A 16493-nucleotide genomic window follows, 5' to 3' on the forward strand; every position below is an offset into this window, starting at 1 on the left:
GGGCGCCGTCTCCTCCTGGTGTGTGATGATCGACGTTTCCGCAGCTTAATGAATATTCAGTTATTGAAAAACTGGCATCGGCAGACCAAAAAGAGAACAAAAGGACAATAAATCCGGAGCTGAAGGCAAGAGACTCGTCAATCAAATGCCGAATCTTTAAGAATGTTATTCTTTAATTGGCAAACGAAAAAAGCTTCACAAAACTACCAGAGTGCACAGAGCGAAGTGCAATTAAAGATGGATGAGGAGGCCTTGTCGGGGAGGGGGGGGGGGGTGCCGAAGGCGTCGTCCGCTCAGGTGTCCCCGGATGGCGGCGTGAAGAGAGAGCAGAGAACAGGAGATCAACAGCTGTGGACGTATCAGATCACCTGGTGGAAAGACGCATTGAGCTCCGTCACCTGGACCGGACAGCAGGTAAGAGCTCTGCCGAGGAGCCGCTTGTTCAAGAGAGTGATTGAAAGCATTTTAAGGTATAAAAAGGCATCGAGAGACGTTTTGAGTGAGTCTTCAGTACATTAATTAGCTTTAAATTAACACTTTTTAAAATAGGCAAAGTAACTAAATGGTGACTGAGTAATTAACTGGGTATTTTAGTACAATATGGTGATGTTTTTTCTACAGAAGATATGAAATACAGATATGAAACTACAGCGGTTAATGAGCAGGTAGCTTTAGCTTTACCTGCTCCAGCTATTATATTAAACTTCTCTCTGATATTTAATACTTTTAGTCAAGTTTCTTAATACTTACTGGTAAAAAAAAATGTTTCTTTAAAGCAACTTAAGGGTGCAGGAAATGTATATGGTGAGTTTTAAAATGGAGCGCCACAACAAACGTCTTGACCGCACAAGCCTCTTTTTCCCTTTGCATTTAGCACGTGAGGCTGAGGTGCACGCGTGCACAGGCCGCTAATCACAGGACACGGCTGCTGCCTGCTGCCCCGGACGCACACGGCACGAAGTGATTAGGTTACTCAAACAGTGAGTCAATGGGAACAATGGAGGCTTGTTAGTTTACAGTGGAGGGGGAAAAAAGAAAAGATCAACGTCACCTTAATTTAGTTTCCGCGAGGTGGACTTTAAGGTCCAGAAGGGAATTCAACGGAGACAAAAGACATCTTCACCTGTGCAATTAAGTCTCATTATTTTATGTCGTCCTCACCGGACTGAATTATGATCCACAAGCTCTTCTCACCTCAGACGTGAGATCTTGCAGCTCATTATCACCTCGCTATTACAAATTGTAATGCAAAATGATTATTGTTTGGTCACATCGGGGAATTACATTTACCCACTAGTTTAATTTTGGGACACTTACTTCTTGCATTCATTCATTCTGAATTAAGCTAAACTCTAAAGTAAAAATGGATATTCTGAGGACTGCATGATCAAACCGATTTGTTTCCTTTTCTGTATCAGAAGGAATCAATGAGAAGAATGAGGAGGAGCAGCCAGACCCTCCTCCAGGATCTCCTCTCCAGGGGGGTCCAGGGAGGAGACAGAGGCACTCCCGTAGGTGTTTAGCAGATCCATGACGTGTGTCTGTCAACCCCGCACCTTCGTTAACAGCTGTCAACGCCATCTTTCAGGTCCCGGCTCAGCCTGGTCGGGATGCTGGAGTGATCCACTCCATCGGCAGCCTGATCAGAGCCAGGAGCAAACTCCTCCTCCCAGAGGACCCCGACACTGTGGAGATCTACAAGGTCGGCTTTTCAAAATCAAATTACATTAAAACAAATGTTTTTGTACTTTATGAACAGAAGAGATGCATAAATATACCACAGGAAATACATTTCTCTTTTTAACTTGAGCCGTCTTCTTCCTGGGCTGTTAGCGAGCGGAGTCCAGGTTTACATTATGGTTAAAAGTGACGTATGATGGATTTGGTGGTCGCATGTACCCAACATACAGCTGAAGGATGCGACTGCCCCCCGAGGCAGAACTAAAGACGACGCGTACCTCCCGGCCATCGCAGCCAGGGCATCGAGCCTCAAGTCGATGAGAGGGTCCCTGAGTCAGTCCTGTTCTCACCTCTACGACCAGCGAAGAGGATCTCTCTCCTCCGTTGCCTCTCAGAGAACCGGGGCTCACCCCAAAAAACAGGTCACCTCACTTCGGGTAAATTTGTTTTGAAATTCAAGACGTTTTTTTCAAACCCTTCCTCTCTTTTCTTATCAGAGTAACCTGAAGTCTCAAAAAGAGGCAAAGAAATCCAACGTGACCGTGACGATGACCTACCTGGGACAAGGTCGCCGGGGGTCGGGGCTGCGGTCGCCCCGGGATGAGCTGAGAGTTCTCCAACAAGTCAACGGAGGGGAGAATATCTGTGTCTTCAAAGGTTCGGTGACGCCAGGAGGTAGGAGCCGCGAAAAAGGAGGATTTAGCCTTTAACTGGTGACCCTCCGTCGCCGTGGGCGATACGTGTCCCCTTTCCCCCCTCCTGGCATCCCTGCTTTCATTTTGCTCTCAGCCACACACACACACCTTAGAGTGGAGAGACTCCAGGGGAAGCACAGGTTTTCTCCTCGCAGGCTTCTAATTTCCAGAATAATAGGCGAGTGTAATTAGAGGTGTTGAAGCGTCCACCTCTCGGCTCATTTAATCAGTCAGATAATGTGGCCTGAGGCAGAAGAACATAATGCTGACAGGCAACTATCACATGAACAAATCAGCAGACAAGTCAAGACTATTTCTTCTTTGCCGTCATGAAAGACGTTGAAATCACTGTTTAAGGCAAAAAGGAAGAAAGAGGTTACGGATCTGCTGTGTGAGTTAAAGGGGAAACAAACAGCCTGTAAATGAGTTACCAAAGGTCTATTTCATTCAGAATTTGAATGTTCTTGTTTTTCAAACTGGATAAAGAGCCATAAAAACAATGTACATAATAAGAAGTTTTATTTTTCTTATAACTTCCATGGGCATTGACGACTGGTTGAAAGTCTTTCTCTTCTATCGGACTATCGGACCTTCTTTATAGCTTTCTCAAGGTTTTTGTTCTGGAGAGAAGAATTCAAACATGTCACGCAATACAAATGTTCACTACACGTATGACTGAATGTTTACGCCCATAACTAATCATACAGACTTCCTCTCCCTGCAGGCTGAAAGTGTCAGTGAAATACAGACAATCTGGATGCAATAAATCTCTTGCAAACGTAGGTGGTTGCTGAGCTGTTAACCTCAGTGTGTGTTTAGACGGTTTAAACCAGCAACAACCTGAACTTTCAGGCTCAAATCAACAAAGCAACACCCGCAACTAATATGCAACCCGTGACGAAGGGGCTGTGAGGGCCCATCCATCAGGAACCACCGCTGGGAGTTATTTCCTCAGTCCCTCACTGTACCATGCAAATAGCAACCAAAGGAAAACCATCCCTGAAATAGCCGACCTTCTCTGCAACAAAATCCAGAGGCAGATAACCTCATTGGATCTGTTAGAACGATCAAGCATGAGCGTCTTCCACCCTCGAGCGTTTCCAGGCGGTGGGGCTGCGTCGGGGGCCCCCCGGAAAAAAGAGAGGCCGAGCCCTTCATGAGCGTCAGTGAGCAGCGGGTCAGGGTTTTTAGTTACCCGCATCCACCCGACCCGCCACGAGAGCCAATCAGCACCATCCGACACCCGGAAATATGCGTCAAACAACCACCTGAAGCCGACACAGAAAGCACCAGTTTTATGCATTAAAGTCGTACAGTGAGGACTCACTTCTCAGGCAACCTGGAGTGTGTGTGAGAGAGACGGAAAAGGGAAATACGAGATTGTTTCACTTAAACTCCTCGTAAATTAACGATGGCTTATTCAGAACAATGCTTCATCTTTCCTTTGACCAACTTACTGGTAAGATTGACCCAAATAAGACCTCTGTCAGTCTATTAATCAGGTTACTTCCCCCTTTGTTCAAAGAATAGTCCACTTAGTTGGTGCCATTTGCAATATCATCCCTCAAAAAGGGCAAAACTTTCTTTGTAAAAATAGTAAAACGTGTAATAGCTACGTTGTGGAACGTGGTATTCTTTACGTTTTATCCCCAAAACCGTAACAATACTACGTTTTATTTCGGCCCAAGTTGCCTTGCAACTACGTCACTAGAAACTAATAAACGGAAGGTCACATTCTCTGATAGAAGATTATGAAAAGATTGCTAGAAACGCCATCGAAATGCACACAAATGCTGATGCTTTCTTAAAATATTGTGTTTTTCACAGACAATACATCGACATTTTCTTTTTTTAGCTGAGGGGAAGCTAATAGTCACGTGATCTAGTTGCAACTAAAACGTTGTGTACGACGATACCACGTTCCACAACGTAGATATTACACGTTTTACGGGGTTGTAAATACAGTGAAGATGGCCTATTTTATAGAAGTTGATGTTATCCAATCTTTCAAACATAAAAGGGACATTTTTTGGCGTGTTGGCTCGTGACTTGTGCGTCATAACATTCTCCTCCTTTGCGTCTCTCAGAGCAGTTCCAGTTCGTCTCTCAGAGACACAGAGGCTTCCCCTTCAGCGCCACCCTGTACGCTAACGGCATCATGGCGGCCAGAATCAGCTCCTGCTGCGAGTACCGCTACGCCCCCGGCTTCCAGCAGGGCAGGAGGAGCTGCTTCCGATTGGCTTGGCTGGCCGGCGGCATCCCCTGTTACAGGTCAGAGGTCAGCCTTTCGGGAGACGCTAGAAATTGATACCCGTCAAAAGCTGATGGAGTAAACCGTCTGCTCTGCAGATTTGATGTATTGTTTTTTTTTTCTCCATCTTTTTCAGATGTACGAGTCTCAGAAACAAATACAGCTCTGGTGAGCAGCTGCACAACGGCACAAAGGAAAAGCTCATTGTCCCTCTAGCCCTGAGCCCTGGCAATGGTACAAACCCTGGAAATGAGTGTCTCCATTACTTCCTAAAGCTGATTCATCAACATTTATTGGACATTAAGCCCTCGATTTCAAACGACTGCTTAAAAGACAAAATATCCCACAAATCCTTTTTTCTTTTCCTTGCTTTTTTTTTTTATGTGCAGGCCCCATGGAGTCGGGTTCATCGCCCCCTCTGTTTGTCCCCGCCAAACCAGAGAAGAAGTCGTCAAGGAGGACAAGGAAACATCTCAAGGAGGCCGACGGCAGATCCACAGACAGCGAAGACCCCGCCGCTGCGGCTGGGAACAAAGACGCCTCCAAGAAGAAGCGACGGCGAGGCGAAGCGGGCAGAAATAAGAGGGAGGGTGGACGCGACGGCAAGGCCCCGGGGGTCGCGCAGAGGTCAACAGAGACAGCAGACTTTGAGGACCAAGCGTCGTCTGTCAGAGAAGAACAGAAGCAGCAGAAAAAAGGCGGCGGAGCAAACAAGACGAGCAAAGTTTGCAGTGAGGCTGTTTTATGGTTTTGTTTTAGTGGCTTTAATCACTGTGGGAGAAGATTGAAAAACAGGAGAATAAAAGCCTTCATGAGGATACCTTCAATCCATCTGCATGTGGTATTTCCGTTGAATGTTCTTTGTCGGGGGGGAAATAAACAGGAACAAACAAGGTTTTTTTTCTCCTTTTTGAAGATCCATTGCAGGACGAGGAAGCCCTGACGAAGCAGAACGGAGTGAAACAGAAGGAGCTCGGATCAAACGGGGAAAAAAGAGACGGGGGAAGACTGAAGGACTTCTATGAGGAATGCGTGGCAATGAGCGCGGCGTCGGAGCGCCGCCCAAACAAACACAACTGGTTCAAGGCAAACAGTGAGTAGACGCACTGCAACCCTCCTCGGATCCGCTGTGACATATTTGCATTTCACGCTTTAAGCAGCAAACATATGGGAGAAAAAAAAAAAAAGGTGACGCATCGACAGAATTTCACGGTTACATCCTCACACCCACAGTGGGCGTCGATATCGCACTGTGCACGCCCCCCCCCCCGGGGAGAGCGCTCGATGGCGCCTGAGTAGTTTTTGTGCCCCTTTTTCGGTGCCAAGTCGTGGAGAGGCGGCGGCTCCAGAGGAGGCTGTCGTCGTGCCCCGAAGGCCCGGCCTCTGATGTGGAGCGCAGTGCAGAAAGTGACACGGACCCCCGACCCGATGGAGAGCCCGACGGAGAGCCCGAGGAGCAGCAGCAGGAGCAGCAGCAGGAGGAGGAGGAGGAGGCCGGCCAGAGAGCTGGCAGCAAAGAGCCTGTTAAAGAGCAGGAACCTGCAGGCGCAGGTGTGTCCGTACAACACGAACCACTGCGGTGGATCAGTGATTTTTGCCAGCAGAGCTGTTGGCATTGAATCACTGGAATTCACGCGCACTTGATTTTTTTAAGTGCCAACAAACAATTTGTCTCCTTTTAATATAATGCTGTGATTTTTATTTTTCACATTATTATTATTTAGCTTTCCGCCCGGAGACGTATCTTTCCTCAATGACAAAGCAGAAAGTTAATTAAAAAATGAAATTAACTCAAAAAAGGGAAAATTAAAAATGCAAATGTCTTTTGTTCACTCATTAGCATTGAAAGCAGTTCACAAGGGGTGAATAAGTACGTGTGTTTTTAGGATTTTATCTCACCGGTGTGTGAAAACAAAATCCATTAAGGACATTAATCTTAGAGGCTGACTGTAACAAATGGTCACGGAGGTTATCAGGGGCACGCAGGCACTTCGGCTCGCTCGCACTCATCAAAATGAGAAAGCTTCCAACAGCACCTGAAAAATTCCTCAAGGCCCAGCGAAGTGGCGCAGTGGACGTGGCCGGCGGCCAGACCATATGTCTCCCTGGACTCCGAGCCCGTCTCATTGCTTGGAAAACCGGCGGCAACCCGTCCCGCTCGCGTATCACTGCCGCGGCCAACTTCTTGAAGCTGAGCTGCCGTCACACGCGAAGAGCGCAACGCCTTTTCCTCGGGCCCGTGGCGAAACATTTTCTTTCTGTCTGAGGGGGAGAGAACTGGGATTCCTGTGTTGTAGAAAAAAAAAAAGGCTGTGGGATTACAGAACATAAAACCATCCCTGGAACCGTCTGCAGCCCAGTGGTTAAACTCACCCTTGTGAACGGATGACCTTTTGGCGATACATATTCACTGAGTGTCCTTTCTCCTGGCAGCTGGACGCCATGGTGACGGTGCTGAGCGCGTCCGACGAGGTGGAGCAGCTGGTCCTGCGGAACACGGGCCTGACGGACGACCTTCTGCTGAGCCTGGCGGGGGCCCTGATGACCAGCCTGTCCGAGGTCACGCTGCTCAACCTCAACCTCAACCTCATTGGCCCGCAAGGTGCTCACATCCTGCTGGACGTCCTGAGGGCCAAGCCTCAGGTCAGGGGCCTGCAGTAAGTCCCGGGCTCCACTGATCTCCAATCCCGACAGAATACAGAATAACCAGCAGATCCAGCAAAGTGTTCCAAAATAAACTTCAGGAAAGAACATAATAAAACGATAAAAGGGAAAGAGACACAGCTGATCCAAGGCCAGCCTCGTTGTTGCAGAATAAAACCTTCGCCTCTTGCTGTTGAATTACACGATCCGTCTCTTTTATGTGAAAAAGAAATGCCTCCAGTGGCTTACCACCAGATTTTATTTTTTTAGACGAAATACAGGGAATGTGCAATGACTTGTCTTTCTGACGGAGATGTTGACAGATAAAGATTTGCAGTGCACGCTGACATGGGTGAGATGAAAAGAAAAGCGTCTGGTCTAAAGGAATAGATGAGAAGATTCATACCAATCCGTGATGTGTCCTTTGAATATAAGGCTACTGGTTATTGGTCTCTGCCAAGGAAAAAGTCAGACACACAACCCTGAAATGTGGCTTGCACTTTTTGTGTTATTATTAAACCATTCCCTTGTTGTGTGCAGCAGATTAAACGTCGCTGTAAGGAATGAAAGTATTTACTGAACAGTGATAAATTTACACGGATGAATTCCACAATTAACCCACATTATCTTCCAAAAAGGTTTGCACTTGTTTACATTCCGATATACCATAATATATCTACATTAATACCTGGGAAATATCTCTAAAGATCATCCATAAGACTGCAGAGCTAACCGGTACAAATTATTTATCTGACTCAGTGTGAGAAAGAAAAGGAATTTTCTAGCTTATGATTTACATTTTCACACAAGAAAACAAAAAACTCATCATGGTGCAAGGACAAACCTTCCAAGTGAGCAGCTCGTGGAGGAATCTAAATCAATCTCCATGGTTACCGCTTTTCACCCCCCACCCCACTCTGTTTCTACAGCTTGTTTGGAAACAAACTGCGTGACCGCGGAGTGCTCACCCTGCTGAGCGGAGTCGCTGAGCTGCAGGAGCACACGGCGAGAGCCGCCGCCGCCGCCGCCACCCAGCAGGCCACGCTCCTCCCACTGGAGCCGAACGAGCTTCCGCAACTGCCCACCGGGTGGAGCTCTTTGCGACTTTTCGCCCTTTCAGAACTGGACGTCGGAGGGAACGGCTTGAGCGGCGACGGCGTCAAAGCGCTGGCGTCGTACATGAGGCACCACTCGCGGCTCCGGTACCTGGGGCTGGCGCAGACCGCCGCCGCCGACCTGGCGGCGTGGAAGGAGCTCTTCGACAGCCTCAGGGGGAGCTGCTCGCTGACTCAGATCATCCTAGACGAGAACAATCTGGGAGACCCGGGGGTCGGGCTGCTGGCCGACGCGCTGAGGGAGAACGCCAGTCTGCGGGAGGTGGATCTGGACCGGAACGGCGTCAGCGACGTGGGAGGAAACGACATCGCGGGGGCGCTGCGTTGCAGGACGCTGCGTTGCCCGCTGACGCACCTGAGCCTCCAGGAGAACGACATCAGCGCAGGACTCATGCGAAGGATACAGGAGGAGGTGAAATCTAAATGAATCCTGCAGGACACACAAGAAAACCGAAAGAACCCACGCGGCGCAATAAACCGAGCGATACTTTGTTTACATTTTGAGCTTAAGAAAAACAAAAAGAAAAGTGACTCATTTGACCTTCACACACACCCTTCTATAGGTGGGAGGCCCTGCTGACAAATGCTGTGTCTTTGTTTAGCCCAGGCAGGTGGTGTAGGTGGCGTGTTTGCTTTCGGGCCGCACTGTGGTCTGGATGCACCATCACAGGGATCCCAATGAACTTCTTGTTTGTGGGGAGGTTTCATCTTCACCTTTTCCACCTTCTTCTTCTTCTTCCCACCAGCATTACCGCTCCTGACACCACACCTCCTGCTTTGCTAAAACGGCTTTCCAGCACACCGATCCCTCAAGTCATTTTATTGAATAATTTGCTGCCTTTTGACAAAAAAATAAAAAAAAAGAAACTCCAGTGATTCATTCCACCCACAGCATCTCTTTGGATGGTTTACTCACGACTTCTCAGTTCCCATCGTCGAATCCCCTTTCTCCACTTCTTCAAATCAAAAGTCATATGGACAGAGCTTCTATTCAGAAAATAGGAAAACTGGGGCAAATTCATATTTCCAGGCCCGTCATCTCGTTGTTCCATCAGCACAGACGTTGTGAGAGCACAACTGTACATGTGATCAAAGCCTGTCAGAGCGGTAATTACCAGTAGTGACTGTGCTGAAACAAATCCCTCCACGTTTCATCTGCAGTCTCTCACGGATTCCTTTTTGTGAAGAGGCCGCCTCCAAAGCAGGATGACAGATAAATGAGGCTGGCGCACCTGAAGATTAGATCTGCTCCTACCGTATCAGACCGAATGAGCTGTTGTGGCGGCGTACATTCAAACCCCTGTGCAGCACCGAAAAGATGTTTGTTTTCCTGAGCTCACTTCTTTGTAGCTGTATCTTTTTTTTTTGATCATCACCACTTTAAGAATGCGAGTTTCTTCTTCTTTTTTTAACCGCTGAACCGCTGGAATCTCAAAAGCCACATTTTGTAGGTTTAAGCCGAAAAAAAACAAGTGCTACACGATCACGCCTGGCCGAGCTTAAGCCGGGCGAACAGGAGCCGCACTGTATTTCACCGATAAGCCTCCGTGCTTCTCTGTTACAAGTAAAAGTCTGATCAGTGACCCCTTTGTCCGTCCGCTGAGGTTATCTGTATTTGGCCAGGGACGAATCCTGCTTCTTTCAGACGCTCTTCGGAAAAGACACCGGCCCTCCGAACACAGAAGCTCAATCTGTTTGTAAATTACCCGTTCGGGCAGTTTCCCCTTTCAGGCCTTTGCGGGTTACCGTATCGTATCTCCTGCTCCTTTAGCTGTGCACCGCCGCCGGATCCGCTAGAGCCCAGAAATAACCAGACTCATTCATCAGCCCGAAACCGATAAGAACTCTACCTCTCTGGACTGTGAGCTCTGCAACCCTCTGTAAAACAAGCCATTTCTCTTTTTCCAAACCGCTTTAAACACATCCTGTGGTACGCAGGAGTTGAGTTTCAGTCAAAACGGGTGCTGTGCTGTGGGAACTATGGAGAGAGGGAAGTTCTGGGAATTCAGTCTCTCGACTGTGACAAAATCTAAAGTTAATCAACGGCAGGCTCAGCTGCTCGGCTGAAAAACCTTTTAAATGGTATCTGTTTAAAAACGATGCCGGATTAGGATGTGTCTCCATGTACCCACGGTACATTGAGCCTTCCATACCGCCTTATTTCCCAACAGCCCCGCGTGACAGTCGGCACTGGATGGGCAGCAGTGTTTGTGTGTGTGTGTGTGTGTGTGTGTGTGTGTGTTTGCGGACCCGCTGTCGGCCCACATTTGGAAGGCCAGGTGGTGTTTGTGTGTTTATCGGAGCCCGGGGGCGGCGGACCTCTGTCGGAACAGCAAACCCTCTGCTGGGACCATTTAAGTCTGTTCTGTATTAACTGCAGGCACATGCTCATTTGTTTTGTCTGGTCGGTCCAAGTCATACATCTTTGAGGCTGTTTGTTGCGGATTCAACACTATTTCTTTTTTTTTTTTTTCCACACGGTGACTTGCAACGTTTCGCTGCTTTGTGGCTCGATGAAAAAGAATCGCTCTGCCAGTCTGTGAAAGCGTCCCAGGTGACGGCGCTCCAAAGAGGACTATGATGTGGTCTTGATTAGCTGCAGTATTAATATCTTCTAAAAACAGCGCCCAAAGGGGGCAGGAAGTTGATGTTGGCTCACTCCTTGTCCACGCGGCCTGGCTGAGATTTTGGGGGGTGTCAGCGCAATCTGAGGGGAACAGATCTTTTATTGTCCCGAATGGGAGAGCGATTTGTTGGCTATCCTGCTGTGACGATGACGCAGGTGAAGCTTTAGCTACATTAGTAGTACAGTTACGGGTGTATTTTACTCTCCCACACGTGGCACAGCAGACAGCGGCAGAGGGTCCAAACCACAGGATGGATCACAAAATAAACACCAGGTGATGGGAAGAAGAAAAGGAATGGTTTTTTATTATAAACATTGCCATGTTACGAAGCGATGCTGACACATATTAAACTTGGAACAATGAGTTCCCAGTTGCTTCATCTAGAGTCAAACTTTAGAAAGCAATGATTTCGGCCCTCATAGGAAACTGAAAGAAACTGAAATAACTATTAACGGCAAAGGGCCTCGCCAGTGAGAAGTCCCATTCAAATAATTGTGAGACTTAGTTTGTGAGTCTAACGCTTGGGCCTTTCCGCTCCTCAGATCATACACAATGGTTTATTCCGTGCGCTCTGCATTGCCTCAACCACTAAGGTATGTGACACTGCATAGCGATGACCATGAATGGAAAGTTGCCGAGTCGGCTCTTTGAGCAATGGACAACGCCACTGTTTGACACTTGGCTGAAAGAGCAGCTTTTCAACGCGGATTATTAATCGGGCGGTTTGATCCTCCGCTGAAATGTCACCACAACAATGCCCCGAACTCGGCAGCGGCTGCAGCCTTTCTGCAGCTGTGCGGGGTGAGGAATCTGCTATAATTACATCTATTGTATTGCTTCGGGATTGTCAAAGAACCGGTCTCACCACTTTGCGCACAGTTAGGAAAAAGAAACCTTGGCTTACCACGTGGCTTGTGATGTGCATACGTTACATGGCTCAGGCAGCATGCAGGCTGCAGCATAACCTACCGCCTCAGATGATTGATGGGTGGAAAAGACTCATGGTTACAAGGGAAAGTAACAAAAAAGGTTTAGCGAACATCAGTCCGAAAAGACCAAGCTCTCAGGAGACCTCAATTTGAGGAAAGAAAATTCAGAAATTTCACCACAAAAAGCAAAAAAAGAGCAATTTGTCTTTTGGCTGTAAAGGCAGAATCTGACATGGGCGCCGATTGTTTAAATGATACTTTCTGTCTGTATTTCTATCTACATTAATTGATTGCATTTATTGGGGCCACTTGGGGTAGCACAACATCCAGGTCTGTAAACACACAAAAAGTAAACACCATATGGAGTTGCGCTTCGGGGCAGACGACCAACAGTACAATATTCACCCAAATGTTGCATCTCTGTTGTCTCCACCCAGTCCTCAGGTCCTCAAATGAGGCTCTTTGACATTAATAGCTAGTTATAATTTCTACACAGATGCTAAAGCGCTCCATTGAGCGGGTGAGGTACGGACACACACGCAGTACCACAGACCGACAGACAGCGGTCGTTCCAATCAGAGCATTTCATTTCCTTCACAGTGCAAGAGTCACTGGGACGAGACGTGGCCGGGGACTGAAGGCTGGGTGGACTACCGGGGCCAGACGGGGGGAATCAGCCACAAAAGAAAGTGCTGGAAGGTCTGGCACGACTGCGGAGAAAGATGTGGCAGCGAGTGAGCGAGTGACTGGGGGTTTAAATGCTGAGGGGAGCGAGTAGAGCAGACAGGTGAGTGAGACAAGCAGGCGGACAGAACGAACTGAGGAGGCGGAGTGACGATGTGACGTTACACATTAGCATTTGGTCATTTTTTAAGATATAAGAATATTCGTTAGAGCAGCTTTATTGGCTCTACTTTGTCAATGATGTATAGTTTGGAATACTGTACATTGTAGGCAGATGAAATGTTTCTTGATAAAACACTCAATAAACTATTTGTCTACACTGTACTGGGTTTGTACTGTATTTTTAGTACTAAGTTGACAGTTTCAAATTGCATGTTTTGTCACATACATTTAGTTTCAAATCTAAGAAAAAAAAAGGAAATACACACATTGACAAGCAGTGAATCCACTTAAACCCCCATAACATGGTTTTATTGCCCTATATTAAGCCCCCCTTGTTTTCTGCTCTAATGTATTTGTTCATTTGGTTCGGCAATTGAAATCAGTAACCGTCATGCAACAATGAAACCAATTCTAAACATTTCCCTTATTTGAAGTTATAAAGTTCCATCCCGAGGCGGCACAAAATAAAAAACAGACGCGATTATATGGCTCTAGCTTGGACTTACCTAACGAGAACAAATAGCGCCTCTTTCCTAAACGTCCCGTTGCAACGCACGGAGCGGGTAAACACACGCGGGGCACGCACTTATTGGATCCAGCTGGACCCAAAACCCCAAGATATGGGGAGTGAAACAAAAGACTGTGTGTTCATCAGATAAGGCCTCCCATTGCTCGAGCCACACAGGACACAAGACGTGTTCTTACTGAGGCAGATTATTAAAGCGAAAAGAAGACAGAAAACCTAAAACGATCAGAATCGGCTTTTTTAAATCTCATCGTTGGGGCTGAATCCTCACCGTACTGTGGACTGCGCACAACTAAATGTGTCTCGTGGGTAGTGTGACTGCTCTTTAAACTAACGCTGATTTATTTGCGCATGGTATAGAAGCGGTAGTTACAGTGGCACTGTCGTTTTGCACGAAATTCCTCCAATATCCTGCAGAGACTGAACTCCTAATATCCACCGATATGTCGCGAGAATGAGCCCAGCTGACTTCCATTACCCACCGCTGGTCTGGAGTACAGCCACAGCGCCTATCCACACCTGTCACTGGTTATGGACGGGGTCCGGGATGGCAGTCACATGTGACGAGTGGAAGAAATGCAGCTCGTAAAAAATACAAAAATAAAAAAAGTTGCCCGCAGATGTCCTTTAGCAAAATGCGATTTTTCTTTCCTGCACAGCTCATTTGGGGGTTCCGTGAGTCGGGGGGTTTGGGCCTCGATGGAGAAAGTCGTTGCTTGTATAAAGAAAAAGCCACGGTCAGCAGCTCTGGGTGTCTCCACCTTGGCGGTTACCAAACCTGAACTGGAGGGTATTTCTTCATTAAAACAAAGAACAGGACAGCTGCACTCACACACACACATGAGTTCGATCAACACGGGACTCGCCAATCACCTGCCCAAGCTTTATTTTGGAAAGTTCCTGCCCTTTTCCAAACTTTTTCCCGTGACGGCTTTTTCAGATGGTTCTGAGTATCTAACCATCTGGCGGGTCAGGCTAACGCACTGCCAGGGCGAGAGCGTCAAGCTGTGGTTTTACTGGGAGGTAAATGCCGGACTTTTCTCCACCCGGCCCCTTAAAGCCGCAACAAATCGCTTTTGACCTTTGACTGGACAGAGCTAGGCTAGCTTTTCCCCCCTACTGTTTCCAGTGCTTATGCTAAGCTACGCTAACCAACGGGGCAACGGAGAACAAAAACGCCTGCGCAAAAGTCGAACCATTCCTTGAAACTCATGAGAGGTCTTCCCTGGTATGCTTCCACAAACACGCCTCAGTCCCCGCGGGGCCACAGTTTGAGAGCCGCTTCCACAGGCGGCTGCAATAATCATTACCGACCCCCATGAAACCGAACACCCGCGATCTGGAGATCCCCCCCCCCCCACAGGGCCGAGGGGACACACACACTGGCCTTCTTGTCCGCGGACAGAAACCCGCGGTAACAAAAAGCTTGCATCCGACGGAGCTGAGACAGGTACACGGGAAGTGCTCTTTCAAGGCGGTGAGCTCGCTCCCTTTCTTCCCGGCCCCCGAGAGGGCGAACTGAGAGGGGGTCTCTGTGTGAGGAGAGGGTGGGGGGTCGATCCGGTTGCAAGCGGCTGAATCTGCGCTCTGTTGGGTCTCCCCTGGACACTGTCATAGCGTGTTTGCCAAAGGCGGGTCAATGAGGACTTTCTATGGCAGAGGAATTTCACAGCACACGACGGCACACACACACACACACACACACACAGACACACACACACACACACACACTGGGACCAGCTCAGCACTGCAACCCTGAATCTCTGGTGAGAACGGAAGTGGATGTTGGTGAAGCCGGAGGTGAGGGAAGGCCGACACACGAAGCCAGTCTACTGGTTTAATTGTTAGTCAATTGTTAAAAAAAAAAAAAAGCTAAAAATACGTAGATCTCATCTTAGGCCTTTTTAATACAAACCTCGAGGTGTTGACTCTGGAAACGTTCACCCGTAAAACAAATGATACTGTAAAAGTTATACCACAACTGTCACAATGAATGGAGTATATGTTCGGAACGGCGGTTTTTGCCGATGCGAATATACGGAGGTTATTTGTTGTGACCCCACGTATGTTCTGTCCTTGGTTACAGTAGACGACAGTGTTGACAGCAATAAACATATTCCACTACACAAAATCCATCTGCCGTGGTAATTTAGAGACTTGCCATGACACAGTTTGTCCACAGGAGAGCACTAACTAATTTGTTAAAGTCGCCTTAACTCAAGGTCCTCTAACCTCTGGAGCTCACAAGGTTTCCATCAGCAGTTTGCTCAGTTGGCACCTAAAACATTTGCTTCTATTAAAACATTGGCTTTTTAATGTGTGACACCGACAACCAATCAGAAGAGAAAAAAAACAACTATGAATGCAAAAACAAACGCACGTGATAACGTACACCACTTTGACCCCCCCACGAAAAAACTCACCTTGAGCTGGAGGCGCAGAAGAGCTTTTCCCTGGATGTCAGCTGAGGGCGACAGGGGGAGGTGTTTCCCCCCCCCCCACGGCCCCCTCCTCGCCCCCCCCCCCCACATTTTCCCATTCCTCAAGATTTCCCTCAGTCCGCAATAAACTTTTCGTGGAAGTCGAGACACGCGCGCACGCAGGCACGCACAGGCGCGCGCGCACACAGCGGCTCGCGGACCGGACCTGGACGTTGACGCTCATTGAACTTCCCGAACGGCGCAGAAAAGACGGCGGAGCACCGGCGGCAGCGGCGGCGGCGCGCAGGTTTGGAGCTCTGCGCAGCGGCAGAAAGTCATCACCTGGAAGAAGCGCGCGCGCGCCTGACGGAGAGCGGGCTGCGCGGCGGCGCTCGTCCCCGGGCTGCGTGTGATTGTGTGCGCGTGTGTTTTTGTGTTTGTGACACTCTGGAATGGAACAACTCGGTCTGCCTCGACCGGACTGTTGCGGGGGGAAAAACTCTCAAGAAAGAATGAAGTAACCGCAATGGAGCCGGACAACGGCCCGTCCCCCGGACTCAAAGGCACCGCGGGGTGAGTCGATACTTTTAAGGCAATTCCTGCTTCGTGTTTCTCCTCCCGGCGGCCTCGGCGGGGGGTCGCGCGCTCACCGGCGTCACCTGCGCCTCTCGGCTCGCGTCCACCGTCCACGCGACTTACTTTCGCCCGTTTTGACAAGTTTAAAGCGGACAACGTGTTCATGTTCGCCCAAGTGAGTGAGT

The 16493-nt window shown here is 48.4% G+C and overlaps 1 protein-coding gene and 1 long non-coding RNA gene across 10 annotated transcripts in view; one reads left to right on the forward strand and one right to left on the reverse strand.

The window, feature by feature from the left end:
• Positions 1–6109: 6109 nt before the first annotated feature.
• LOC144386396 (uncharacterized) lies at positions 6110–16053 on the reverse strand. Its single transcript, XR_013452104.1, has 3 exons — positions 15736–16053; positions 7000–7305; positions 6110–6912 (listed from the first exon to the last, which is right to left on the reverse strand). It is a non-coding gene; the product is annotated as an uncharacterized LOC144386396 (long non-coding RNA).
• Positions 15853–16493, forward strand: part of col27a1b (collagen, type XXVII, alpha 1b) — a 44944-nt gene continuing 44303 nt past the window's right edge. For all 9 annotated transcript variants that reach the window (XR_013452099.1, XR_013452100.1, XR_013452101.1 and 6 more), the window contains exon 1: positions 15853–16305. Coding sequence is in view for 5 of the 9 variants with exons in the window: in XM_078087514.1 (XP_077943640.1) it covers positions 16259–16305 (47 nt within the window). In the remaining 4 variants the exon portion in view is untranslated. The remainder of the gene's footprint in view (positions 16306–16493) is intronic.

This window comes from Gasterosteus aculeatus, chromosome 13, assembly GCF_964276395.1.
Source record: "Gasterosteus aculeatus chromosome 13, fGasAcu3.hap1.1, whole genome shotgun sequence".
Lineage (NCBI taxonomy): Eukaryota > Metazoa > Chordata > Actinopteri > Perciformes > Gasterosteidae > Gasterosteus > Gasterosteus aculeatus.